The sequence below is a fragment of the Acipenser ruthenus genome, chromosome 27 (assembly GCF_902713425.1).
Source record: "Acipenser ruthenus chromosome 27, fAciRut3.2 maternal haplotype, whole genome shotgun sequence".
In the NCBI taxonomy this organism is placed as follows: domain Eukaryota; kingdom Metazoa; phylum Chordata; class Actinopteri; order Acipenseriformes; family Acipenseridae; genus Acipenser; species Acipenser ruthenus.
The window spans coordinates 7,956,934-7,983,691 of NC_081215.1; the positions used below are offsets into that span (position 1 = coordinate 7,956,934).

Below are 26,758 nucleotides of genomic sequence, written 5' to 3' on the forward strand. Positions count from 1 at the left end.
ATCTACAAAAGGGGTTCACACACTTGGCTTGGCTTGAGGCCCCCCATGATGATGTATAGAAATTAGATTATTCTTCCAATACGCTCCTTTTGTTTTATAATAAAATAAAGATAATACCGGTGGACGTTCAGGTAAGTGCAACAGCAGTACTCATGAATGTTCCTGTGTGTCGCGGCCCCCCAGGAGCTTCGGAATCACAGTTGAAGCTGCCAGACGCCAGACACGAGGCGATTCTTCATGCAGCGACATGACCCTACGTACCAGAAGCGACACAGATGCGATGCGACAGATTGGAAAACTGCCAGATAAATAAAACAAAAAAAAATTGCTAGTGGTAAAACTATGATCAAGACTGGTACATATTCGTTAACATGATGTAGTAATTATGAGTGTCTTCTCCTGATGGTATTTCAACATATATGGCAATAAATCATACATACCAGGCTTACCCAGGGCCTTCGAAATGGACTCCCATATATTACCTTTCTATTTATAATTGCGATGATCTTTGTCATAAAGCTCTGGGTATTTTTTCTTGGCAAGTATTTTTTTTTCTGTCATTTTGGATACTGCTTCACCCAGGTGGACAACGTGCATTGAAGCTGTTCTCTGATTGGTCAATTCCCTAGGTGTCGCACGACAAATCACGAAAAATAGGATTCCATTCTATTTATTTTGCTCCACTGTCGCCCTGGTGTCACCCCTGCATCGCTTGTCGTGTCGCCTCTGGTGTAAAAGATACTTATCAAAAGCCATAGGTTCTATTCATTTTGTCGCAGTGCTGCACAGTTTTACTTGTCGCATCGCGTCTGGTGTGTAGCAGCCTTTACACACAATATTAGCAGAGGCTTGGAAACCTGCTGGGCTCATTGTAACTCTGGTCTTTTTCAGAATTAAAGGGAAGATCCATGAAACTAACCTGACGTATGAAGATTTCCCCACATCCAAATACATGGGACCCCTGCAGTACACAATCTGGAAATCCCTCTTCCAGGACATCTCGCCAGGTAAATGATATGAATCTCCTGCTGGAAGCCTCTCTGCCAATCCCTGCGCTCTGCCTTTTAATCTCCTCCTGCTGCAAGCCTCTCAGCCAATCCCCATTTCCTGTCAGCTTCCAAACAAATTACAGCTAGAAAAAAATCTTCAGGTCCCGACCAGATCCTTCAGCGCACATTGTGCGTGTGTACAGCTGTTGTGCAGCCCTGCTGCTGAGCAACCGCACAGTGCAGGTGGATCCCCACACAATTGACACACAGATTCAAGAGCTGTACTGCATGTGCTTGTGGTCAGTCTTGCATAATTTAGTTACTGAAAGCATCGTTCTTGGGCAGTATGGAGGTGCTTGTCCATCCCTGTAGTCACTTTTGCATGTTCATGCTGTCTATGCAGGTCATGGTGTAAAGGTTGTGTGACAATTTATTCAAGAGCCCTTATAAACAACCAGCAAATAATTCTGAAAAAAGAAATGGAGGACTAGAAACCAGAGTCCAAGCTGTTAAAATGCAGAAATCCCAGTTTTTGTAGAGGTACAAAACAAAGCCAATGAAATTCAGACACACACTTCGGTGAAATGTTCAATTTCTAGCTGAAATTTTAAACAAGCTGCTGGAATTAACATCGTTGTTAATGATAAAATTATTATGAAACAAACTAATACTGCTGAGATTCATAGGGTTATAAATTTCAGAGCAGTTATCGATTTTTAAATGATTTACTCAGCATGCAGGCACATTTTCCCCTAGTACGTCTGGGAATATATATATATATATATATTTTTTCTAATATCATAGCAACTTCTGTATGCAAAATCTATAGCCATGGGAATAGTCTTAATTCCACGAGATTTCTAATGAATAGTGCCTGTGCTTATGTATTGAAACCGCTGAAGCTGCAGTTTGATGAATTTATACGAGTGTGTCATTTTTATTTTTGAATGCAGCAAAATAGTGGAAGGTAAAGTCAGTGAGGACACAACGTGGGCGTCCGTCCACCATGGGCCCATAAAATCCACCACCGTTTCTGAAGAGTAATCTGTGCTGTCGTAGATACGGAACCATGTGCCAACCCAGCGCTTAACTGTCAAAGTATCTCAGATCTGCTAGACTGAACATGCAACAGGGGGATGCAACCTTTATATATTACAGAACCTGTTGAGGGATGCTGTTTGTAGAACTGGCAAGTGGAGGGCAGCCTCACAATGTTACAAATTGCAGCCATTTAGAAATAATCAAGTACAAAATTCCAACCCCTGTGTTTGTGAAGCTGACACATGTATTTCTTTCTTTTGTTGTTTTTAATCAATTTGACAGAGTATGTGAGCATTGATCACATAGTTCTGTATGATACTGAAGTCTGTACAGGAATGGCCTACACCAAAACAGTCAGTAAAATAAGATCTTCAATACAGGCTGTACACCACTATTTCATGCATTCATCATTTTGAATGGATTTAAGGTGTTTTAATGGACTTTTTTGTATCTAGTGTTTATTTTCTCAAATTCAAATTTTAACCTAACTTGATAGGACGTGTAAATCCTGACCGTCCCGCTCTGTTCTCTTGCCAGTGCCGGCGGGGCTGACGCTGGACCCCATCACGGCTCACCAGCGCCTCATCCTGTCTGACGACTGCACCATCGTGGCGTACGGGAACCTGCACCCTCAGCCGCTGCAGGACTCCCCGCGCCGCTTCGACGTGGAGGTGTCCGTGCTGGGCTCCCAGGGCTTCGACTCGGGCGTGCACTACTGGGAGGTGACGGTGTGTGAGAAGACGCAGTGGATGATCGGCCTGGCCCACGAGGCGGTGAGCCACAAGGGCAGCATCCAGATCCAGCCGGCCCGCGGCTTCTACTGCATCGTCATGCACGACGGGAACCAGTACAGCGCCTGCACGGAGCCCTGGACCCGCCTCAACGTCAAGACCAAGCTGGAGAAAGTGGGCGTCTACCTGGACCACCCCAAGGGCCTGCTGGTCTTCTACAACGCTGACGACATGTCCTGGCTCTACACCTACCGGGAGAAGTTCAGTGGCAAGCTCTACCCTTACTTCAGTCCTGGGCAGAGCCACGCCAACGGCAAGAACGTCCAGCCCCTGCGCATCAACACCGTCAGACTATAGGCGGGATGTGGGGTGGGGTGGGGTGGGCAGTGTGTAGAGACTTGAGATCAATTCTAATAAATGTATGATTCACAGGCTCTGCTTTTACGGGTTACCAGATTGAGATACATACCAGTGCTGCTCTTCTTTTTACTTCTGTGGTTGCTGCAGTTGCCCTGTGTTGCTGGATAGAGTGGTCTTGCTTTTCCAGGCACTTCAGTATTTATCACAAAGATGTCTTGTTTACTGAGGCTTCCTAAAGCATCGTGTTCTACAGTGTGTTGTGAGGATCAGTGGATTGAAGAGGGAGGGGACTGCGAGTCCCTCCACAGTCAACACAGCAGCATGGGTAAGATGAGGCTGACCTTAGGGGTCGTCCAAAATGATCATCAATTACAGCAAGCGTACATAGCGTGCTGTTTTTCAAGACCACCCCCCACCCCCCCCCCCCAAAAGGCGTAGATAAAAATGCTGACATCATACTGAAAGTGAAAATAGACACTCGACTAGTTTGCTGTATCCTATATTGGACACAAACACATAGGAATTGCAGAAACTTAATTGGCTCATGGATTTTCTATATTGATCACTGTACGTGCACAGAAAGCAGGTAGTACTTGGCTTTGCATATTTGTCATAGCTTTCCATCAACAGAGAGGCAGCTCAAGTAATTAAGGTAAATGATATTTCATTTCAAGTCCCCCAGCACATAGGCATGTGTACTGTTTATATTGAAAAGTACATATTTGTGTCAAATGGGATTGCATTCTTGTAGGTCGTTAGTTCAAGAGGTTGTATTTTAGCAACTTCAAATGCATTGCAAGAAATAGGTTGTTTTCCTAATCTGATTTCGCAGTGAAACCGCGGAGTACTGTGTGACAAGCAGGCAGGATTTTTCAATCTAGCTGCATTTATTTATGTATTTATTCGTTTAAAAGAAGCTTTTTTTATGGTACGCTGTACTGTTTGAGAAACCGATTTTAGACGTATGTAATTGAACAAATTGTGCATGTATTTGCACACTGGGGGAATACATTAAGAAACAAAAACCTATTTTTCCGCCATTTAGCAATGAATTGTATTTCACTTTAATTGTGTGGAACTGTCTGTCTACCATTTGTCATTCAAACTCAAGTTTTAAAAATCGGACATATCCATAGCTTGCGGACTCTCCCATGCCTTACATACTCTCTCACGCGCTGACATAGAGGATCCTTTTTCTCAAACAAAAGTAAAATATCATAAACCGTGACCCAAATGACATCTCTGGTGGCTACAGTTCTTTTGCAGGAAGGCCTGTGAATATTTAAAGCTATCAAAAAGGACAAACTGCTCCCCTCTCGGCGCACGCTTTGTATGCTTTTAGAAAATGACGATAACTATGGACGGTCCCTTAAGCTACACTGTTAGATTTGGGGAGTGCTGAATGCATTCCAGACCTGCCCTGTGCTCTACAGTACATTCTGTTTGGGGAGGGGCCAGTACAGATTTTTTTTAAATGCAACACTTTGCTGGGAGCAAGAAAGTGCTGATTGATTTCTGTTAAGGGACAGCATTAACAGAATTCTGAATTGTAATTCTGTAATGAAAGCATACTCTGGGAAGCCAGCCTGGCATTGCATGTTTTAAAGTGAGTTTTAACCTCTGAAGGATCAGTGGTCTGGTTCTCTTTTGGTGTAATGTAATAAACCTGGATCCTGCACTTCATGGTTGTGGTCGTGGTGGAGGGGAATGCTCTAGTTTCCTCACCTAAGTTTCTTTGTGGTCTCTCTTGACATGTTCCTGTAAAGTCATTGTGATGAGTGTTTGTAAACAGTAGGGGGAGCATTTCTCTCTGCTGCTGGCATAGTAATCTGTAAAAGCAACTCTCCTCTTACACTTGGGTAGCTTTACAGACTTTCTGGGTGGAGGGGAAACATTGTCATGAAAAATAAAGGAGAATTTTAAAGAGGCATGTTTAATGTATTGGATACACCATTAAAGCGCAACTGAATTCAACAAGATCCATTTTGAGTGGAGTCCTGTAAAAGTTCGGCTGGTGGTTTGGTCTCTGACAGTGGCAGTGTCCTGCAGTGGATATATAGTAAAGAGGAATTTTTACCAGAGTTAAGGTTTCTGTGCATGGCTTTCTCAGAAACCAGACATTGTTGGTGTTCCACTTTGTATGCATTATCAAAGGTACTGTAGTTTTAACTACAGTCATAAAAACCACCTGTCACCACTGGGAAAGAAACAGCCATTCTCCAGCTCCATGTCAGCTCTGCTTTGGGGCACTGGTACCATTTGACAGGAAATGCCTAGCAGCTAATCTTTCCAAAATGGGCTAGGACCAAGATCACAAGCGTGGACTGCCACTGATCAATCTGGTAAAGTTACAAAAGCAGTCGAACATACTTTATATAATATGCTTGAATTGTTTGCATAATAATGTAAAAAAGTTATTGTGCAAACAGTGTGCAGCAGTGTGGAGTAGTGGTTAGTGCTCTGGACTCTTGACTGGAGGGTCGTGGGTTCAATCCCAGGTGGGGGACATTGCTGCTGAACCCTTGAGGTACTTTACCTAGATTGCTCCAGTAAAAACCCAACTGTATAAATGGGTAATTGTATGTAAAAATAATGTGTAAATAATAATGTAATTGTATGTAAAAATAATGTAATATCTTGTAACAATTGTAAGTCACCCTGGGTAAGGGTGTCTGCTAAGAAATTAATAATACTGGAATTTTTCTTTCAGAACATTTCATTTATGCAAATGTACAGTATGTACAACACACCACGGTTGGATAAATGAAAAATATCGTCAAATGGTTTGGTTGGGCTGCACTAACCTGAGGGCTCAGGTTGTGTTTCACAGCCTGCTCCACATCCGAGATGCAGCAAACCAGCCTTCCTTGAAATTTAATTTAATACATCCAGGGCTTTATTCATAACACCTAATTAATTTCTCAATCACTGTGCCAAACACTGCCTTGAAAATTCATGTTATCCCTTGCTCCTTTTTTGTTCCTAGAATCTTCTTGCTTTTTCCTGGGTTCATTATGTAAAGTGAGGGGCAGGGAAAATACTGCTATGGCTATTAAGAGAAAATACATTGATTTAAAGCTTTGGTTTACACCCCCATGCTCCAGACAGCAGTAAAGCTATTCCCTACATTCTGCTTTTTACTTCAGAAAGATCCTGGGACTCAGATCTGCAGTAAGTGTGGGTTACCATCCATTTCCCACAGCCACAGTACAGTTCATCGCACTGTACACTGCCACACACATGCCCTTCTTTATACTGCTACATAAAAGAGAAACCCACACCCTCCTCCCCTCTGCTCAGAGCCAGCAGTTTCAAGCACCTTTTGCCTGCGGCTGATTCTTTAAAAGGAATCTCACCACTTAATGAATAGCTGGAGAGCTGCTGGAAATGCAGTGTGCTTTGTTTTGTGCTGCTGAATGGTGTTCGGATAATGAATTGCACTCTGTAATACGAGCCAGTCCAACACACCACCGCTGCAAAGAGAGATGTGTGTATGAGACTGGGCAGGCGCTCCTCACAGATTGAATGATGATGCCAGAGAACCAGGACACGATCACATGCAATGGGAGCCAGCTGGAGGGGTTGCATCTTACTTTACCAGAGAAATACATTTACACAAGGTACAGCAGGTTCAATTCCCCTTGCATTTTTTTTTTGGGGGGGGTCTGACTTTGAATCTAGATGACATATTAATTGACTTTGGTGTTCTCGACATATCCAGTGTGAAAAGGGAGTGGTAGTTTTATTAGGTGGGCATTGAGGTTGGGTGTGCAAGTGGATACATATTGTGACACAAAAAAACGGCCGAGAATTTTGGAGAGTAACCAAAAATAATAATTTCATACAGTATATAAAAAGCCCCCCCCTCCCCCCCCCCCAAGAAAAAACCAAACAAACAAACAAAGCAAAAACACATTTTGGGGTATCTACCTAAAACTCGAAAAATGAAATGAATAAAACCCCAAAAAATAGAAGCCCTGATTATAGAAAATAAGGTGCATGTATTAAATGATTCATTCAGCCCCCCTCTACAGTATATTGGCTGTGCGAACGGGGCTTTAAGAAAGCAAGATTTATCAAGTACTTGCATGGATGTCTCCTGCTGTTCTCAATTGCTATACGGGTATTCTGTTAGCAGCATCATGAGCACACTGAAAAGTTACAAGTATACAACAGTAGAAATGCAATACTGTAATACCTTTCTCATTGCTGTATTTCTGATGCCACTGTATTATTATTTATTTCTTAGCAGACACCCTTGCCAGGGCGACTTACAGTTGTTAATAGATATCATTATTTTTACATACAATTACATTCTTTTTTTACATACAATTACCCATTTATATAGTTGGGTTTTTACTGGAGCAATCTAGGTAAAGTACCTTGCTCAGGGGTACAGCAGCAGTGTCCCCTATCTGGGATTGAACCCACGACCCTCCGGTCACGAGTCCAGAGCCCTAACCACTACTCCACACTGCTGCCATATGCTGCTTCTCAGCTTGTCTGTCTGTCTGCTGTAGCAATGAGGCGATACGGGCTTGTGTATTTCATTCGCCCAGTTCAAGGATTGCTATCTAGCAGCCCCCAACACAGAACGTATTACATTAAAACAAAGTAATTGAACTTGCCTGAAGCAATCATAGAACACAGTTGTATACCAAATATGAAGACTAGCACTAGTCTTGGACTGCCGAATGTCGCTCTAGTCCAAGATTAGTTCTAATCGGGGTATGTGGAACCTGTGGAATCTCTACACCCTGGTATATAGTCTAGGTGGCTAACTTATAAAAAGTCACATGAACTCTGAGTGATGGCTGTGCCACTACAGAGCTAGCGGCCAGGCTGAGTGATGGCTGTGCCGCTACAGCGCTAGGGGCCAGACAGCTGGCAGGCGATGTTCAATGTCACTATGCTGCCGAATCCACTCCTCCATGCGCCAGGAGCAGCTGATAGAAGCAGGCATGATCTCAAGGGAGGAATACACCAGAAACATCTGGGGAAAAGATACTACTTTACTGTAGGAGTGCTGAGAAAAAACTGTGTGTATTTTTGATTTGTTACGCACACCATATCAAAACAAGTGAAACCTCACTATGAAGTTGCTGCTGTTTGCTGGTACCTGATCACTCACTCTAGTGGTTTAGCTGCAATTGGACCCTATGACCTACAGCAAAGGAACCAGAATGCAGCAGTTTATCTAAAGCATTGTATTGAATTAACAGAAAACATCTTGACAACTTTTTTTTTTTTTTTTTTTTTAAACTTGTGTTTATTAAATTTTTGCTTTTAAACAACTCAAACAGAACGAAGTATATATATATATACACAACATTAACAGTGAGATACATAAGGTTATAAATGATAGTACTTAAATATCAGAATAGCAACACTGTAATAACAGTCACGATGAAAAATAAACTAGTAAAATTATATATATATAAAAAAGAAAAAAGAAAAAAAAAATGTATATATATACACACATACACATATACACACGTACCTATACATATACACTTGCATACATACACACATACATACACACACACACACAAACATATAACCCTCCCAAAAGAAAAAGAAAAAAAAAAAAAAAAAAAAAAAAATGGGTTACAATGAGAATAAAACTTCTTATATAGTGACTCATGCATTATTCAGACTGTTCAGACCGTTTAGATCGAAGGGCAATCCAAAGTACCCTCCTTAGTATACTTTCTTTACCAAATCAACTGCTATGCGCGATCATACAGGTCCAACTATCATGACATTAGCAGGCTTCAAGTTAGTACACAAGTAATGCTATACATGAACAATATAACACACAGACATCAGGATCTCTATATATAGCTAGTAATATGTGTCTTTACTCACTCAAAGGATCAGCATAATTTCCGCAACTCAAAAATTGTATAAAAGGTTCCCAAATATCTTGAAAGCATCCTGATTTCCCCTTTATTATGTATGTTAATTTTTCCATTGCAAGACATAAGGACAGTTCCCTTAACCATCGGCCCACTCTTGGTCTGTTCGTATCCCTCCAATGCAAGGCAATCATTCGCCTGGCGTGGAGTAAACATAGGTCAATCATTTTCCTCTCATTGGGAGCCAGATTACAGCCCTCAGGGTAAGCACCCAGTATACAGAGTTTAGAGGTAAAGGGCAGCCTCTTAGAAATCATTTGAGATAAATAATCAATAACCTCACACCAGAACCTCTGAATATCAGGACAAGCCCACAAACAATGGACTAAAGTGCCCCTCTCCAGCCCGCATTTCACACAGCTATCAGGAATATCTGAATTAAATTGATGGAGTTTGGAAGGGGTAATATATGTCCGCATAATCCAATTGTATTGCAGCAATTTATATTGAGTATTAATTGTTAGGGATTGGGCTTTAGAACAGATCTCACTCCACTCCATTATGGAAATGTCTACAGATAAGTCCTCACTCCAAGCAATTCGTCTGGACTCTGAGGACTCCTCCGATTTAGCAACCAGTATGTTATATAGCTTAGAAACCTGCCCCCTCCCATGTCCCTGACCAGAGGCGGCGGTCTCCAAAGTTGACAATGCAGGCCGGAGAAGGGAGTGGCTCTGTCTAGAGTAAACAAAACTACGGAGTTGTAGATATTTAAAGAAATGTTTGCGTGGGATTTCAAATTTGTCTATTAGCTCTTCAAAGGACATTAGAATATCATTCTTAAACAAGTCAGCAATTTTTTCAATCCCCCTATTGGCCCAAAGTTTAAATCCTGAATCAGATTTTCCGGGTGTAAAATCATCATTCCTCCAGATTGGAGTGAAACGTGACAGCTGTGACTCTTCACCCATATATTTCTGTACCTCATGCCAAACACTGATTGTGGTCCTAACAAAAGGATTTGAGGTTTGTTTTTTCAGTTTCTTAACATTGGCTGAGTAGAGGTACATATATAGAGGCATGTCTGAAACAGAGTGCATTTCAATTGATACCCAGGGCAGAGGTTCATTAAGTGAAAACCAGCACATAGCAGCTCTCAGCTGTGCTGCCCAGTAATACCATTGTAAATTAGGGAGTTGTAGCCCCCCCCTGTCATATGGCAAGTATAATAGAGTTAAGCGGAGCCTAGAACGCTTTTTATTCCAAATAAAATTTACTAATAGGCTTTTCATTTTGGAGAAAAAGAGTGGAGGGGGAGAGAGGGGAATAGATTGGAAAAGGTATAGAAATTTGGGAAGGATGCTCATCTTAATTATATTTATGCGACCAATCAGGGAGATAGGCATTTCAGACCATTTGTCCAGTGAATTAGTTATTGATGAAATGAGGGGATTATAGTTGGCTAGAATAATTTTATTTATTTCAGGAGTGATTCTTATACCCAAATAGGTAAAGCCCTCTGGGGAGTTTAAATATTGAGTTTTTATTTTTGGTTGGAGTCTCTCCTGCTCATTTAAAAATAGTATTGAGGATTTAGTATTGTTTATTTTATACCCCGAGAATTTTCCAAAATTAGATACAAGTTCTGACAGGGCATCAATAGAATCAGATAAATTTGACAGGAACAAAATAACATCATCAGCATAAAGTGCTATACGGTGTTCTAAGTGACCTATTTTTATACCTGTTATGTTCGGATGATTACGTATGGCAATAGCCAAGGGTTCAATCGCTAGGACAAAAAGTAAAGGTGAAAGTGGACACCCCTGACGGGTGCCTCTCGACAGTTGAAATGGGCTGGATATTATATTATTTGTTACAACTTCTGCCAAAGGGTCAGAGTAGAGAACCCGTATCCACTGAAGAAAATTATTGCCAAATCCAAATCGTGAAAGTGCATGGAATAAGTAACTCCATTCAACCCGGTCAAAGGCTTTTTCTGCGTCCAGCGACAAAACAGCTTTGTCTGGCGCCCCTGCGTTTTCATAAACAACATTAATTACTCTTCTAATATTGTGAAATCCCTGTCGGCCCTGAATAAACCCATTCTGATCATTGTCTATTAATTGTGGGAGTAAAGATTCCATTCTGTTACTCAACACCTTTGCAAGGACCTTAGTGTCCGAGTTCAAGAGCGATATTGGTCTATACGAGCCGCACATTAATGGATTTTTTCCAGATTTAGGAATTAATGTGATCATAGCACATCTCAAAGAAGCAGGGAGCAGTTTATTTTCAAATGATTCCTCATACATGGCTAAGAGAGGATCCACTAGTTTGTCCTTAAATATTTTATATAGGTCAATTGGGAGACCATCAGGACCAGCAGCTTTACCACCCTTCATATTAGATATGGCATTTATTACTTCAGAATTCTCCAATTCTTTATCTAAATTAGTGGTTTGATCTTCAGAAATAGATGGAATCTGAAGATTACCCAGAAAGTTTTGCAGGTTTACCGAGTCTCTGTTAGTCTCTGATTTGTATAGAGTTTCATAATAGGATTTAAAGGTACTATTAATTTCCTTAGGGTCCGTTGACACAGAACCATTCTTTAATTCTATTGCATTAATTGCTCTTTCAGACTGAAGAGCTTTAATGCGCCAGGCCAGAAGCTTTCCAGCCTTTTCTCCCTGATCATAATACGTTTGTTTTAGCCTCGACATACTAGATATTACTTTATTAATAGAAAGTTTGTTGTACTGCGCTCTCAAGGAAACAAGGTCTTTTTGAGCTTTTGAAGTATTATTCATAAGAACCTCCCTTTCCAAAGCTTTAATTTTATTTTCTAATTCACTCATTTTGAGTTTAAAAGCTTTAGTTTTAGAACTAGTATAACTAATGATCTGTCCTCTGATAAATGCTTTAAAGGCTTCCCATCTAACTGAGGCCGTGGTCTGGGTTGTGTTAATTTCAAAATATAAATCAATTTGTTCTCCTACAAATCTTAGAAAGTCTGAATCTTTAAACCACTCTGGGTGCACACGCCATTTTGGGGGGTCAGCGATCAGTTTAGAATCAAAATAAGATAGTGAAATTGGTGCATGATCAGATATAACAATACAGTCATATTTACAATCCAAGATTTTGGGAATAAGTGCGCTAGAGATTAAAAAATAATCTATTCGAGAATAAGATTGATGCGTGCTTGAATAGCAGGAGTACTCCTTTTTTGTTGGATTAATCTTTCTCCAGACCTCGCACAAATTAAGATCCGCAATGGATTCCAGTATTATTTTCCTACTTTGCGTGTAAGATGCCTTTGAATTTACAGAACGATCAAGAAGTGGATTCAGAGTACAATTAAAGTCCCCCCCCATAATGATATGACCTGGGAGCGATGGGAGAGATCAAAATAAACTACTGAAAAATTTGGGGTTGTCTGTATTAGGCCCATATATATTTACTAAATTAATATTTTGGGAAAGCAATGACCCTTGAACAATAATATATCTACCAGCCGGATCGAGTGATGAGTGATGTATTTTAAATGGAACGGATTTATGTATAAGAATCACTACTCCTCTTGCATGCGTAGAATATGAAGCCGATATTACTTGTCCTGGCCATCTTTTTCGAATTTTTATTATTTCATCTTGCATTAGATGGGTTTCTTGCAGAAACACTATCTTAGAGTTTAATTGTTTAAGCCTGGTAAGTACCTGTTTTATTTTAGAGAGTTTATTTAAGCCCCTCACGTTCCAAGAGGTTATTTTAAAACCTGCATTTAGAGACATCATCTTATTTTACATCTTGAAGGTTAAAAGTCACAGACATAAGCAGATAAAAACTGTAATGGTTGAATACCTCCTTTCGTATGACCATGATCGCACACACCTTGCTGACACTATCTGACTGCATTTTAAATTGCATGCAGCAGTCATTAACCTTATCGTTGAAGTTGATGCATGGGGAGCATAAGATTTTGCCAAACTGGGATCGAGTCACAGTTCTCAGTTTCTGTTGTATTTTGTTTACTAAGCACAATAAGAAGCGAGCGGTTCTGAAAACGAGTCCACTAGTAAATAAAAGAATGATCACTATGCACGAAGCACCCAAGTATTGAAACCCCCGTCTATTATTACATTTCCCGGTCGGTCTCCCCAAACGAGACCTTTTTACCCACACAGATCTTTTTCTGTTCTCCACATAGATCTGACCCGCCCCCATCCCACTAAACACGGGAAAGCTGCTATGCAAACTGATCCACTTTGCTGAGGAGCAGTCTAACCTTAAACACCAGCTCAGTATCGCAATACCCGCTCCGCTGGCACCAACTGTAAAGAAACTAAACAAAATGCAAATAATTCAAACACGTCCCCTATACAGTATGCAGCGAAAGCCTAATAACCCCCTTCATCCCCGCTAGTAGCTTCCTCTAGATTTTAGAATATATATACATATATATATATATATATATACACATACACACACATATATACATATATACATACATACACACACACACACATACACCAAAAAAAACACATACTCATCATGTTACGAGTACTAATAATAAATAAATAATAAAGGGGGAGAAAGGGTAAGGCATAACTCACTACTGTACTTATCTAGAAAGAAAAGTATCTTGTTTAATATCGAGTCCTCGTTATTGAGTTCGATAGGATTTTTCAAACGTCTATTCGCTTTATCTTCTTAAGGAACACCTCAGCTGCCGAAGGAGATTCAAAAATGTGAGTCTGGCCTTTGAAGGTAACGCGTAGCTTCGCAGGGAATATAAGTCCGTACCGGATATCCATGGCCCTCAGCTCTTGTTTAATTCCGTCGAATTGTCTTCGCTGTTTATGAAGATCTGCCGACAGGTCCGGGAAAAACATTACATGATGATTTTCGTACATCACCCTGCCCTTGTTTCTGGCAATGTACAGCACTCGTTCTTTATCTCTGAAGTTGAGAAACTTCATAATGAGAGCTCTTGGGCGAGCATCTGGAGCGGGTTTTGGTCCTGTCAGTCTATGCGCTCTTTCGATAATCAGAGGTGACGGAAAGTTTGCCGAGCCCAGAACCTCCGGCAGCCATGTCTCCAAAAAGAGTGCTGCATCCCTGCCCTCCGTACCCTCGGGGAGACCAATTAGTCTTAAGTTAGATCGGCGATTACGATTTTCCAGTTTGTCCACTTTTAGGATGAGAGCCGTCAGGTCTTTATCCACGCGGCCTGTTTTCGATTGTAGAGTAGTTATGTTGTCTTCAGCATCGCTGATTCGAGTTTCGGCCTGTGTCAGCCTCCCAGAGATGTCTCTTATGTCCCCTTTAATAGAGTCCACCGCCGCTAACAAGCCGTTCAATTTCAAGGAGAAGTCTTCTTTCATTAAACGAATTTCGTTCAGTATTTTCCCAGAAAGGTGGTCCCGACCTTGAGTAGCATCGGCATCGCCATCGGGATCGCTAGACGATGGCGAGGGTGGAGAACAGGCCTCCGTCTCGATCGCGCTCTCATTTATTAAATCAGCTCTTTTTGACTTATTATTTTTAGGCATTTTTAGTTAGACAATCAAGTTGTATATCGACAGAGACCAGAATGAGTTGAATACAGCGTGTTTTCTTGAAGGATTGTAAAGGATAAGAAGTGTTAAACCAGCAGAGCAGATTTTTGCGTCCTTTCAGCAGCAAGCCATAGCCACGCCATCTTGACAACTTTTTACACTTTTAAGTCTGTTTAAAAGCTCTTTTCAAAATGTCTGCTCTAGTGCATTGATAGTGTAAGGATTATTGCCCACATTGTCAAACAGGTAAAACAGCAATAATGATCCACGGTGTGATACGGAACTTAAAAGCCAGAGCACTTGTTATGGTTTTTTTTTTTTTTAATCGCTCTTCCTGCAGTGATTTAGAGGACAGATCTCAAACCCCAGTGCACTAGAGCAGCCATTTTGAAAAGAGCTTTGAAATAGTTATACGAGTAACAAGTTGTCAGGATTATAACAATGAAAATAAAAATTAAACAATTGTAGCAACACGTGGGACTGTATAATGCTATATATTTCTGAACCCCGCTACTTACTCTTTAAAGATTCTAAGTACAATAACAGTGGGACCAGTGATAATGTTAAATAAGAGGTAAGATAATTGCTTTTAAACCTTGGTTAGCACTCCTTTAATGGGGGGAGGACCAGTGATAATGTTAATAAAGCTAATACATATTTGTAGTATCTCATCCTTAAATGAAATTGCTGTCTCTTTATAATCTGCAAAAACAGCAGGTCTGACAAGAGCTTGATAGAAACTCCAGTGAGAGGGGGGAGGGGGAGGGGTGCACATTGAGTGTTTCAGAGTAGCTCTTGAATTATTAAATGTGTTTGAACTCAAGTATCAGATCCAAGCTTCTCAGGTGCAGAAGATTATTCTAAACATCAACAACCCACTCTCACCACTGAAAGGAAGAAGTTCAAACACACAGTTCAGGGAACAATTTTGACTAACGTGGGGTAAACTAGCTTTCAGTGTGTATAATATGCACATGCATGCTTTTGGTTGTATTTGAAGGCTTTCTTGATTTTGAATAATAAGGGTTCTCTGTATTTGTACTGTTGATAATCACTCTGATATGTCCACGTGTGGACACGCGCTGCTTCTTGTGGTCCAATGAAGAAGTATTCTTTGAAGTGCCTTTCTTGAACCAGCATCAACCACTGACAAGTTCTTGACAGCATTGTCCGCTTCATCTTTTACTCAGTCAGGATCGGTTGAAGAGCTGGTGGAAAATTATAACGATATTCTAACAAACACCTTAGATACTATTGCACCTTATAAAATTAAGAAAGTTGTTGCAAAAAGACTCTCCCCATGGTTTAACGACACAACACGTATGAACAAACGCAAGTGTTATAAACTAGAACGGAGATGGATGCTAGACTTCAGGTCCTTTTATTTAATTTGGAAAGATAGTATTTTGAAATATAGGGCTGCACTATCCTCAGCAAGATCAGCATATTATTCAAATCTCATTGAAACAAATAACAATAATCCAAAATTTCTATTTCAGTCTATAGCTCAGTTAACTGATCCTCCTCCAGAGTCTATCCAATCAAACACTCTACCATCGGTAAGTTGTAATGACTTCATGAATCACTTTAACAAAAAAGTTACTGACATTAGGAATCAGATATTCAACAGCGTACCAAATTTAGATGCGTCACGACATCAATCCACATTCCTGAGCATTTTTCTTGCATTAGTCAAATGGATGTGGCTAATATAGTTAAGATGATGAAATCCACTGCATGTGCATTAGATCCTATCCCCACTCCACTTTTTAATATTGTTAATAGCTCCCTTTTATCAGGTATTGTTCCTAACTCTTTCAAGACTGCAATAGTAAAACGAGGGCTCGAGAAATCTACCTGAGATCACAATGTTCCTAATTACTACAGGCCTATCGTAAAACTGCAGGGGGAAGCTTGCATCTTTACAGCTGAAACTACGGTACCTTTGGGGAACTTTGAGGACTACAGTATAGTAAACAGAAACCCTGCTGTAATATTAAATTTCAATATTGTACATGATAACATTGTGGGAGATTGCAACTTTCAGTTCTTTTTGTAATGAAAAAGGCCTCCTGTTTGTGAAGCCATCTAGCCGGCCTGCAGATTGCGCCAAACAGAAAGGGCCACGAGAAACAGCAATCTGCCAGGGAACATTTCAGGCTGTTCTACCTAACGAGAGCAGAGGGCTATAGCAAGTTTTCTGAAAGGAATGAAACAGCTTTAATGGTGTAAAACTAGAAAGAAACAATGTAGTTGTTGTTTGAAGCAGGTAGTGTAATGATGTGCAATGTTTCAGGCAGGAAACTCTAAACACACCTGAAATATCATAAATCTATTGACAGGAAAAAAATGTCAACCATCACCAAACGCCAAGCATACATGGGACTAAGCAGGTATCTCGACCTTCAGTCAGTGGCAGCTCACTGTAGTAAGAATGTAAACGTATCTCTCTTTAGTTTGTGCCGTGCTTTGAGTTCAAATGCTGCAATAAAGGCTCATGTCAACAGTTTTTATTCCCAATTAAAAATGTTGTTTTAAATCACAAGAGTTGACCTGTCTGAAAATATTGTTCTGAACAATTTCTTTCTAGTTTCATACTGTACTTTTATATTATACTTTAAATTATTGTATTCCTTTCTGAAAATGTCACTTTGCTTTTGTTACTTCATAGGTCCTTTATTTAAAAATGTCTCTCTTGGTTATTACTTGGTTATCCTTTGACTGTTTTTAACACTGTCTTGGGTGAATTGAGTGGAGAGGTTTCACTTGAAGTGTTGCTCGTATTGCTGGCCATACTGCCAGTAGGCCCTGCTTTACAAAACTATGTGCAAGTCTTTCTCACCATGATATGCAGGAGAGTGAACGGCCACGTCTAGTTATTCTGTGCCATGCCCACAAAATATTTATCCTCTCGGGCAAATGCAACAGAACCTCTCCACATAAATTCAAAACTAATGTAACTCAAAGGGGATGCAGGGAACAAACGGAAAGAACTGCTTAGGAGCTAGACCTTCAAAGATGTGCATTTTGTTATCTTTAGCACATATTTCTGTTGCCCCCAGCGTTTTGCTTGTACAGATGGCGTCCGAATCATGCATGCACAGAATTATAAGGATGGTCTGCTGCATAATTAGAAAGCTCGGTCCTTCATCTTAAATAGCTACATTCATGGCTGAAGTTTTTGTTTTTGACATAAGGGTTGACATTGTGTGTGAATAACATTCTTGTTTTCCAAAAAAACAGCTAAATGAAGTCCTGCCTCTTTAAATGTACAGTGACCTGTATGGTTTCAAAAAATATTATCCGTTCCCTTTTAGCTTCGTACAGTTGGAGTTTCTTGTATATTTTTCCATCAGTGTTACAAAAACATCATTTAGACACAATGGAGATCCCCTTTTTCCTTTGTTTAAATGTTTTTTCTTTCTCTGCACTCCTGTCCTTAGAGCAGAATCTATATGGGCTATAAACAAAATGGACACCAACCGGGTGTGGTTTCAAATGACATATAGAGGGGTACACTATAGGGGAATGCAGTACAGTCACCGTCACATTTCAGTAAGATATTAAGCATAGACTTGACCACAGCAGTGTGGAGTAGTGGTTAGGGCTCTGGACTCTTGACCGGAGGGTCATGGGTTCCATCCCAGCTGGGGGACACTGCTGCTGTACCCTTGAGCAAGGTACTTTACCTAGATTGCTCCAGTAAAAACCCAACTGTATAAATGGGTAATTGTATGTAAAAACAATGTTATATCTTGTAACAATTGTAAGTCGCCATGGATAAGGGCGTCTGCTAAGAAATAAATAATAATAATAATAGTAACTTGATCAGTATGTCCTTACTGTACAACACAACAGGGCTTTCTCAGATGGGAATTTCAGAGGACTTGGTAGCTCACTGGTGAAATAAAGACAGGAATCGATTCTACAGCCCCAGGAGGCAATTATCACGGGACACTTGATATGGGAAAGCAATGCAGCCATGTTTTAAAAACAGCCCGCTGAGACGTGGGTCGGGAACAACCTCAGATGACTGTGCCTTCAGTCCTTGTATTTTATCTTTTCAATTAGAACAATACTGTTAACCAGGCATGACCCTGCTGTCTGCAGTAAACTAAAATGAAGCTGTTGTGTGACACAGGTAGACTGTCACATACAAGGACTGTAGTAACCTTTGATCCTTGAATTCCAGGTCAGAGTCTGGAATTCAAGGATCAAAGACGTTCTAATGATCCTATTGCTTTGAATTCAATCAATGCATTACATCCTCTGTTTACGCCTTTCTCGAAGCAGGAGTGAAAACGATGATCCATTTTGGAACAATACACCGTTCAGTAGGAACTTGGTTCTTATTACTTTTCAAGGAATTCTGACAAACAAGTATGTCAAACTCACCTTCTTTCCCACACAGTGCAATACTCTTCACATGAGAATTTAGGACATGTTCCTTTACAGTGGTATTTCACCATTTAAAACTATTGCCTCCCACATTCACGTAAGGATTCCTAGGTGAATCTTAACAAGATTCTTCTGTGCTCCAAGCTAGACCACAGCTACGGGAACCCGGTGTTAAAATGATCCTTCTGTGGTGCTACAGCCAAACCTCTCCATGGCTAAACCTGCCAGTTCATGACTCCATACTCAAACCAGAGCCTTGATTTTAACCACACGTTTACATTTATAAAGAACTGTGAAATGTAAGACAATGCATTATACACACCCTGTAAATGATGTTCTTGTTGCAGAAATAACCGTTTTACTCTATTTAATGTAACATGTATATAGAGTAACAGCCTTCCTAAATATGTAAAAACTACTGTAAAACTGTACCTACTAGGAGGGTTTACCATTACATTAAACACACACACACTGAGTTAGATCTCCATCTGGTGTCAATACAGACTACTGCAGTTTGCACAGGAAAATATTTAATTTGGACTGCCAATTCTTACAAGAGGAATGTACATTAATGTCAAATTACTTTTGAAAAGTCTGTAGAATCTAAAAGGACCTAATGATACTTGGGAAGGGATTATTATTTTAATTGTTAGTGGTAGAACTTTGTGGTATTAAACATTGGAAAATAAATTATGCATCAAAATATGACTGACTGATTGATTATATATATAAATAAAATGACTGACATTAAATAAATGCCCCTACTGCATACTTTCCATAATCAAAAGGGACAGAGTGAATTAGAGAATTAGAATTCAGATGTTAATTTTAAAGTAATATTTGGGGAGTGGGGTGTTTTATCTTTTAGTGATGAAAAAGTCACATACCATCCCATTACAGAAGGTAAGAAGCCAGTGAGGCCATTGTTACATTTTGCCATAACAATAAAAATCTGTAATCTGAAATGGTTTATGGCAAATACAGTGAAAAAGTGATGTCGTGGTAGATTTTTAAAAAAAACTCCTTCCGTTTGAAAAAAACACAAACACACAACCAGGTTTATAGAAACTAAAACATTTCAATAAAGTTAATTTATTAAAACAGGTTAATCAAAATAAATACAAAAAGCATAAAATCAGTACAGCAACAAAAAAAAACCCAACAATATTATTAAAAGCAACACAATGTTCACCCACAGGGGGCTTATAAGCACCAGTATATTTCCGTAGCTTCTTATACTTGTTTTACACTGGCTACATATTCAGACTTTTGATCAAAAGACATCTCTCACAACACTGTAGGGTCCCAAAGTTTTGAACACATAGGGATGGAGGGAGTTCATATTACTGAAATGTCAGTCACTCTGAAACTAACACCTCTGCTGCAGGAGTGCGGTATTAATAGTTCTGCCAGGTCTGATCTTCACCCCCTGTGCAGGAGCCCGGAGCCCGGTTTCCAGTGCCAGGTGGTGTGGTTTGCTGGTTTGTGCTGCTCATAGCTTCGAGGTTCTACTGTGCATTGTTTTAAAGGCACAGCCATGTTGATTGAATCATGCTGCCGACTGCTTTAGTGTGTTTTGCTGGGCCCTCCATTGGTCTTGATCACTGGCACACTTCCACATGAATAAGTCAAGGGCCAGTTGCAACGGTCCACATCCTTGGTACTAAACTGAGTTCTGGTTCATCCTCCAGTTAGAACATAATACTGGTTTAAATTAAACCCAACCTCTTGGGCCATTTCACTGGTTTTGCAAGACCCACTTACTTTAGACCCATTTTAAACCTAATTGACACATTTCCCTTAGTGTGTGCATTTGTAATTATGTATACTTTTATATATAAAACATTTAAAACCTTTTAGATATCATGCTTTTTTTAAAATATATAATTATATATATATATATATATATATATATATATATATATTAAGCACAGAAGTCTTTAACAATTAACCTCAGTATTGAGCAAAACAATGTTCCTCGTGGAGTGCACCAAGATCCACTTGAATAGCATTTAAAAGGGCAATGCAAACCACAAATCAAAGTTCACTTGTAACAAACGCCATAGTTTTAAATGTTAGCCTTTAAAAAAAAAAAAAAAAAAAAAAGAAAAGAAAAATCTGAACCTAAATTACACAAAAAAAACCACTAAAACTTCATTCATATCATTCAAATATTTGAAAACCATTGAAATGCAAAGCACAGTAAAACCTCACAAGGCATGGTCTATGTTAAAACTTGAGCCAACATGCTTATTTTCAGGCTACACCTCAGTTTAACCAGTTCAAGTGGAATGTTGCAACTCACCCTATGGGCCCGACAATGCCAAGCTGACCCCATTTCTGAACGCAAAACAAAACACACATTATAAATCTAGCAAGAAGCAGCTAACCTGTTGATATCCACGGGCAGCAGAGCAGAGCTAACACGATTTGAACTGGGACTTTGACACCACCAGTTTGAACGCTTATAATACTCACAATTATTATTTTTTTTTGTAACTTTTCAGGGCAAACTTCGAACTTGCTTCAAAATAGCATCTTCTGTTTCCATCCAGGTACTGTAAAGACACACAAGTTTGTTTATAGTGTTTATGAGGGCTTTGCATAGACACTCATACAGTGTAGATCAACTATTCTAAAATTGCAGAGGCATGTCCCTCAATCCCCTCGATTACCACAATAATGGAAGTTGGGGCTAAAGTAAATACCTGATGTTTAATTTCTTTAATCTAAATACAGTCAGCACTCGGATATACGACACTCAGGTACTCGTCAGGCGCGTTTTACCGTCCTTGTATTAAGAATAAACTCAATCCGCATTATATATATGTAACAAATTATAGCACTTACCCGTCACACGTGATTTCCGACTCCAGTTTTCTGATACAAAGCCCATCTCTTCAATGTTACAATGTATTTGATTATTCGTCACAGCCCACTTTTTTTTGTTGTTTTCTTCCTTGCATGCACAAATCAGTGTTTTTATACTGTGCAGTTACACAGCGCAGCAACAAAGCGAACCAGCTTCCGTAATGTAAAACAGTTCATCATTAAACAGATACTATGATGTATTTTTTTAAAATTAAATCTGTGATCTTTACTTGTTTTTGTGCAAGTAAATTGTGAGATTAGAGCCTTATCGAGCACTATATTCTGCAACTTTGAATACTGACTTTGGATACTGTTTTAATCTTTTGTTAAATTGCATTGCCTTTTACTTTTTACGCAGTTCTGTGCATGGGTAACATTTTTATTTCACTTTGCTGTTAGGTCATTAATGGGGAATTTTACATACTGCTACAATACGTAGCAAATTTAAAAGTATGTACTGTATTACAGTACACGTGTCCAGTTGTCTTTTGGCAAGTGATATTTTCAGAATCGTATCGTTCTGAATTAAAAATAGTTGTTGAAAATATAGTACTGTACCAACAAAACCAATTATAGTACACCTAAATGGAAGCCTACTTATTTTAAAACAGTCCTTTTAGCTAAGCATTTTTGACAACGTATCTTTTTTGTGTTTCCTGAAAAAGACAAGGTTTGGAACGGGCCAAAATGAAACACTCACAGTCTTATCTGTCACTGAAGTAAAAATTTCATAGGGTCAGATATGCGAGTGCTGACTGTATATGTTTAGCCATTAGTGAGACTTGGTTTTGTCACATGTTTCTACCTCGTGGGGGCTTGCTGCTTTTTTTTTTTTTTTTTTTTTTGTTTACTCTGAAAGCACTAAAGAGCTGATACAAACACACACACACACACAATGACCTGTACAATAATTAGTCAATGTTAATGGTAGCTGTCAATCATAGCATGCTACTTCATCCACTAATATTTCAGATCAATGCCAACACAGAAAACACAGATTTGGAATTTTGTTTTTACACTGTTCCTCATGCGAGTGCAGTATTCCTCCTCTAAACATTTTACCAACAACAACATGCCCTAATACTGTGGCGTTAAAGCAGCAAGTATGGGAGCAATTCTTATCACTGCGAATGAAAGTATCAACCTGACAATTCCAGGTTAAGCCCAGGAAGTTCTAAACGTCCTGCGGTGATGTGACTCTAGAGGGGGGCGTTCTTGGTTGAAACGTGTTGGTGATGATCAGTGTGTTTCCAGCACTGCGTCCTCTGCTTTGCTTGTCATTCCAGCTGCCTGGTCTCTCGCTGTGAAGAAGGGGTGGTTGTGCAGAGCTTACCTGGAAGGGTCCCCCCTGAAGCCCTGGAGCTCCACATCACTCCCCCTGCGACTGCATCTGCTTACAGAACGCCTCAAACTGCTGCTGCTCCAGTTCGGTCATCACTTTGTTCAGGGCGTAAATCTGAAGGGCACAGGCACACAAGCAACACAGATATAAAGCAGCCGTTCACAGACCAAAACTCATACAAAAAGTAGGTTACCTTGACTTAAGATTCCACCCCCCTAGGGAGTCGGGAGCCTGATACAGCATGTCCATGTGAAGCTTCTTCAGAACTGGGCTAGGTTCTCCAGATATGGGGATTTGTTTACCCAGCGAGATCAGTGAGGCTAGGCTAAATGACAGGGTCATTCCAGATGGACCAATGGGGTGGGGGTTTACTTATACCTTTACACCATTTCATTTTTGTTGGAAAGTCCTTGAAACATTCTTTAAATTGGTAACTTTATTTGTCTAGATGAGGGGTTTTCAACCAGGGGTTTGCGTGTCCTTGGGAGTTCTAAGGGTCACAGTGGGTACGCAGGGCGACTCAGAAATGCACAAATAAAATGCAAGTAAAAGACAATTTTTTTTTTTAACGGGGTTTTTTTATTTAAAGTGAATCGCAGATGAAAAAAAACAAAAAAAACAACCCCACAGAATCCATCACGTCTGCACTTTCCAGCTGTACGCATGCATGACTTTGATTGAGTGGATTTCCACTCTGATATATATTATTAGAGTGGGTGAAGCAGGCGTCTGGGGATTGTGCCTGTGGAGAGCGCTCTGTGCTGCTCATGAACTTTGCTGTTTTCAACTTGTCGTACAATTCAATAATAATCAGCGAAGCACAATCTTTCTGCATTTTTCTTTTTTTTAGAAGTCTAAATGCTCCAGTAAACAAATAATAAATCACAATACTTTGACGTTCTATTTTTATTTCTTAGGCGCAGCTGCATTTTAGTAACAGCAACAGCAGCTGGTTGAATTTGTTTTCAATGTTTGAAATGGACACATTTCTTACTTGAAAAAGTCTACAGAAAGTGCAAAGCGAGAGAAAGTTACACAGAATCCCTTTGGATAAGTTTTATGTTGGTTTTTAATAACGTTTATCATTGTTAGGTATTATGGAACACAATTATGCTAAGATGGGAAGTAAATTTTAACGTGATAAACATTTACAGTTCAGACTACTTTGTATTATTTATAATAACTTTGCCAAATAGAAAGCAAATATTAGTGTTTCCAACGCTTTATTCTGTGCATCCAAAGACATGTAATTAAAAGTTTAAAGAATTAAGCCTACTGTTTGGTATTCTGTCCTAAACCAGCAGTTTGGTTCACTTAAGCTAAAACGACCCAATAGGTAAAGAAATTTGAAGTTTTTGGATAACGATTTAAAACATACTAAAATGAAACAACTCAGATTGTATTAAATATGTTTTTACTGTAAAGGTGCTATTATAGAACATGAAGTTTGTTTGTAGAATCAGGGAAATGTCTTTAAATAGCGAGTCACAAATTAGAAATCTGTGACGATATACCTGCAGTATATCGCCAATAAAAAAATAAAAAGATTCAGTACCATCAGCTTCCATCTTTAGTGGGCTACTATCAGACAGTAGAAGCCGCTGGAACATCACAGCATCAACTGTGAATCAAACTTAAAATCAATCCGTGCAAGTGCCGGGTTCTTCATTTTGACTTGCTGTATTAAAGTTAAATTCTATTGGGCAGCAAATACTAAACAGACACAAATTTATTTGGTCCAAATTTATTTTATTATCCACCAAAACCAGCCAATCAATACTTTGCACCAATGAAAGCAACCAATACTGTACCCGCAACTGTAGAGTTAGCCAATCACAGCCTGTTAGCTTGACTGCAGCTCAGACAGCATCTTTCAACAAACCGAGAGAGAGAGAATTCAGTAATATTGCTCCATTCTGATCCGGCACTCTCCAGACAAACTAAGTAACTCAATAAAAAGTTATTTGTTTAATAAGTTATTTTTTGGCATTTTTATTTTCATCTCATTATGTATGTGACCCTTTATGACCATTTTCAGGAATATGTTCCTAAAACTTCTCAGTGGAAGCGTACCTGACAAATCTTTACAAGTTCAAGCCGAGTCTAGGTTTTAAAAGTTTTGTTTTACAAAAATAACGCCAACAACCGTCTTCTAGCCTTCAGCTCGGTAAGCATAACTCCAGTCGTGGTCAACTACCATACAGTAGACTGAGTAGAGCCTTCATTGACGGTTACTATTGCTTAATAGAGCAGCACAAACCGATTATTTGGATCGAGCGCTCCACAGAAATCAGATGCTGATAAATCAGGAGGGCCACTGGTGTTGATTGGAGCTCTCCACAGGAATCCAGCGCTGGCAGCAGCAGCTTGGATTTGTGTGGATTGATGTTCTACACAGTCTGAAAACCAGCAATCCCCACAAACCCAAGCTGCTGCTGCCAGCGCTGGATTCCTGTGGAGAGCTCCACTGATCTGTGCAGTACTAAAACAAAATCAGATGTCTGCTGGACGGTTTGCCCCCCAACTCTTTTTGAAAAAGATGTTACGTCATAGAGCGTAAAACATGAAATATTATCAATACGGTACATGAAAGGCTTCTACCTCTGCTCTCTGTCTCTGCTTCAGTTCCTGCTGCGCAGATTTCTGCTTGGCCTTGCCGTTATCCCCTCTGTTCGGGGTCTCCTTCTGCTTCTGCTTGTCTTTGCGGCACGCTGGCTCCATGACGACGACTCTCAAAATGCACTCTCATGAACTCTGAAAAATTGAATCTTTTGTAAGTTTACATGCAATATTCTTCGAAAAATTTTAGTCACACGTACAGTATAGTTTGAACTGCTTTACAACATGTAGACCTTTGTTCACAAGAAAGAACATTATATATACAACTCCCAGACCTTACCGTTTGTATTTGTACTGCAAGTCAAGGGGTTAAAAGGGGTTTCAAACAACACAACTGCTGCTTTTCATGGGCCCACAGTGTTGTCTTCAAATTTACGAAACGGGAGCCTGTGCGTCTGGATTTGCTATTTACAGCAAACAGATTAGGAATGAAATGACCACACTGCCGGTACCACGACTAGTCTACACATTCCACTCAGCCAGTTAAACTGACGTTTTGAAACAAGCAATTGCGCATTTATAAGGTTACAATGATACGTAAAACATTTAATACAGGCTTTTTCATAAGTAAATGGACAGAATTGACATTAGTACTTCACAGGGAACACTTACAATCAGGTACGTGCAACGGTATTCAACACAAAAACATTCCGCTTCACACACAGCTGTTTTCTGTTTGGCCTCGTCTTCGCCTGTTTCCTGGTGCGCCTTTCTAATGGTTCCCCGTGCAACAAGCAACTAAAATCAGAGGGGAATCTCTATTAGAACTAAGGTGGTGTTTTATTTATTTATTTATTTATTTCTTTATTTCTTTATTTATTTTGTTTTATAAATGCTTATAACAAGATACAAATGCATACAACAAGAACAAAAATGTCAAATGCTGTAGTCTGTACGACGTCATCAGGAACGTCAAAATAGTTCTTCCATTTGCGCTTGCTGATAACAATGCGGTTTAAACCAATTTAGCTAGTTTTAATCGGTT

At 39.7% G+C, this 26,758-nt stretch overlaps 2 protein-coding genes across 4 annotated transcripts in view; one reads left to right on the forward strand and one right to left on the reverse strand.

Annotated features, from left to right (window-relative positions):
• The window catches only part of LOC117425403 (E3 ubiquitin-protein ligase TRIM62-like), a 65,966-nt gene extending 60,604 nt beyond the window's left edge, over positions 1-5,362 (forward strand). For both annotated transcript variants that reach the window (XM_059001948.1, XM_059001947.1), the window contains exons 4-5: positions 892-1,007; positions 2,568-5,362. In XM_059001948.1, coding sequence (XP_058857931.1) covers positions 892-1,007; positions 2,568-3,118 — 667 coding nt within the window. In that variant the 3' untranslated portion in view covers positions 3,119-5,362. The remainder of the gene's footprint in view (positions 1-891; positions 1,008-2,567) is intronic.
• Positions 5,363-19,999: 14,637 nt separating this feature from the next.
• LOC131696459 (small vasohibin-binding protein-like) lies at positions 20,000-26,527 on the reverse strand. 2 transcript variants are annotated; one of them, XM_059002212.1, is made up of 4 exons: positions 26,386-26,527; positions 25,756-25,908; positions 23,146-23,268; positions 20,000-21,499 (listed from the first exon to the last, which is right to left on the reverse strand). In XM_059002212.1, exons 2-3 carry the CDS (start codon positions 25,873-25,875, stop codon positions 23,182-23,184), a joined length of 207 nt encoding a protein of 68 aa, XP_058858195.1. In that variant the 5' UTR covers positions 25,876-25,908; positions 26,386-26,527; the 3' UTR covers positions 20,000-21,499; positions 23,146-23,181. The 2 variants fall into 2 exon arrangements, with proteins under 2 accessions (XP_058858195.1, XP_033898115.3); XM_034042224.3 differs by lacking the exon at positions 26,386-26,527 and adding an exon at positions 26,054-26,326.
• Between the last annotated feature and the right edge of the window lie 231 nt (positions 26,528-26,758).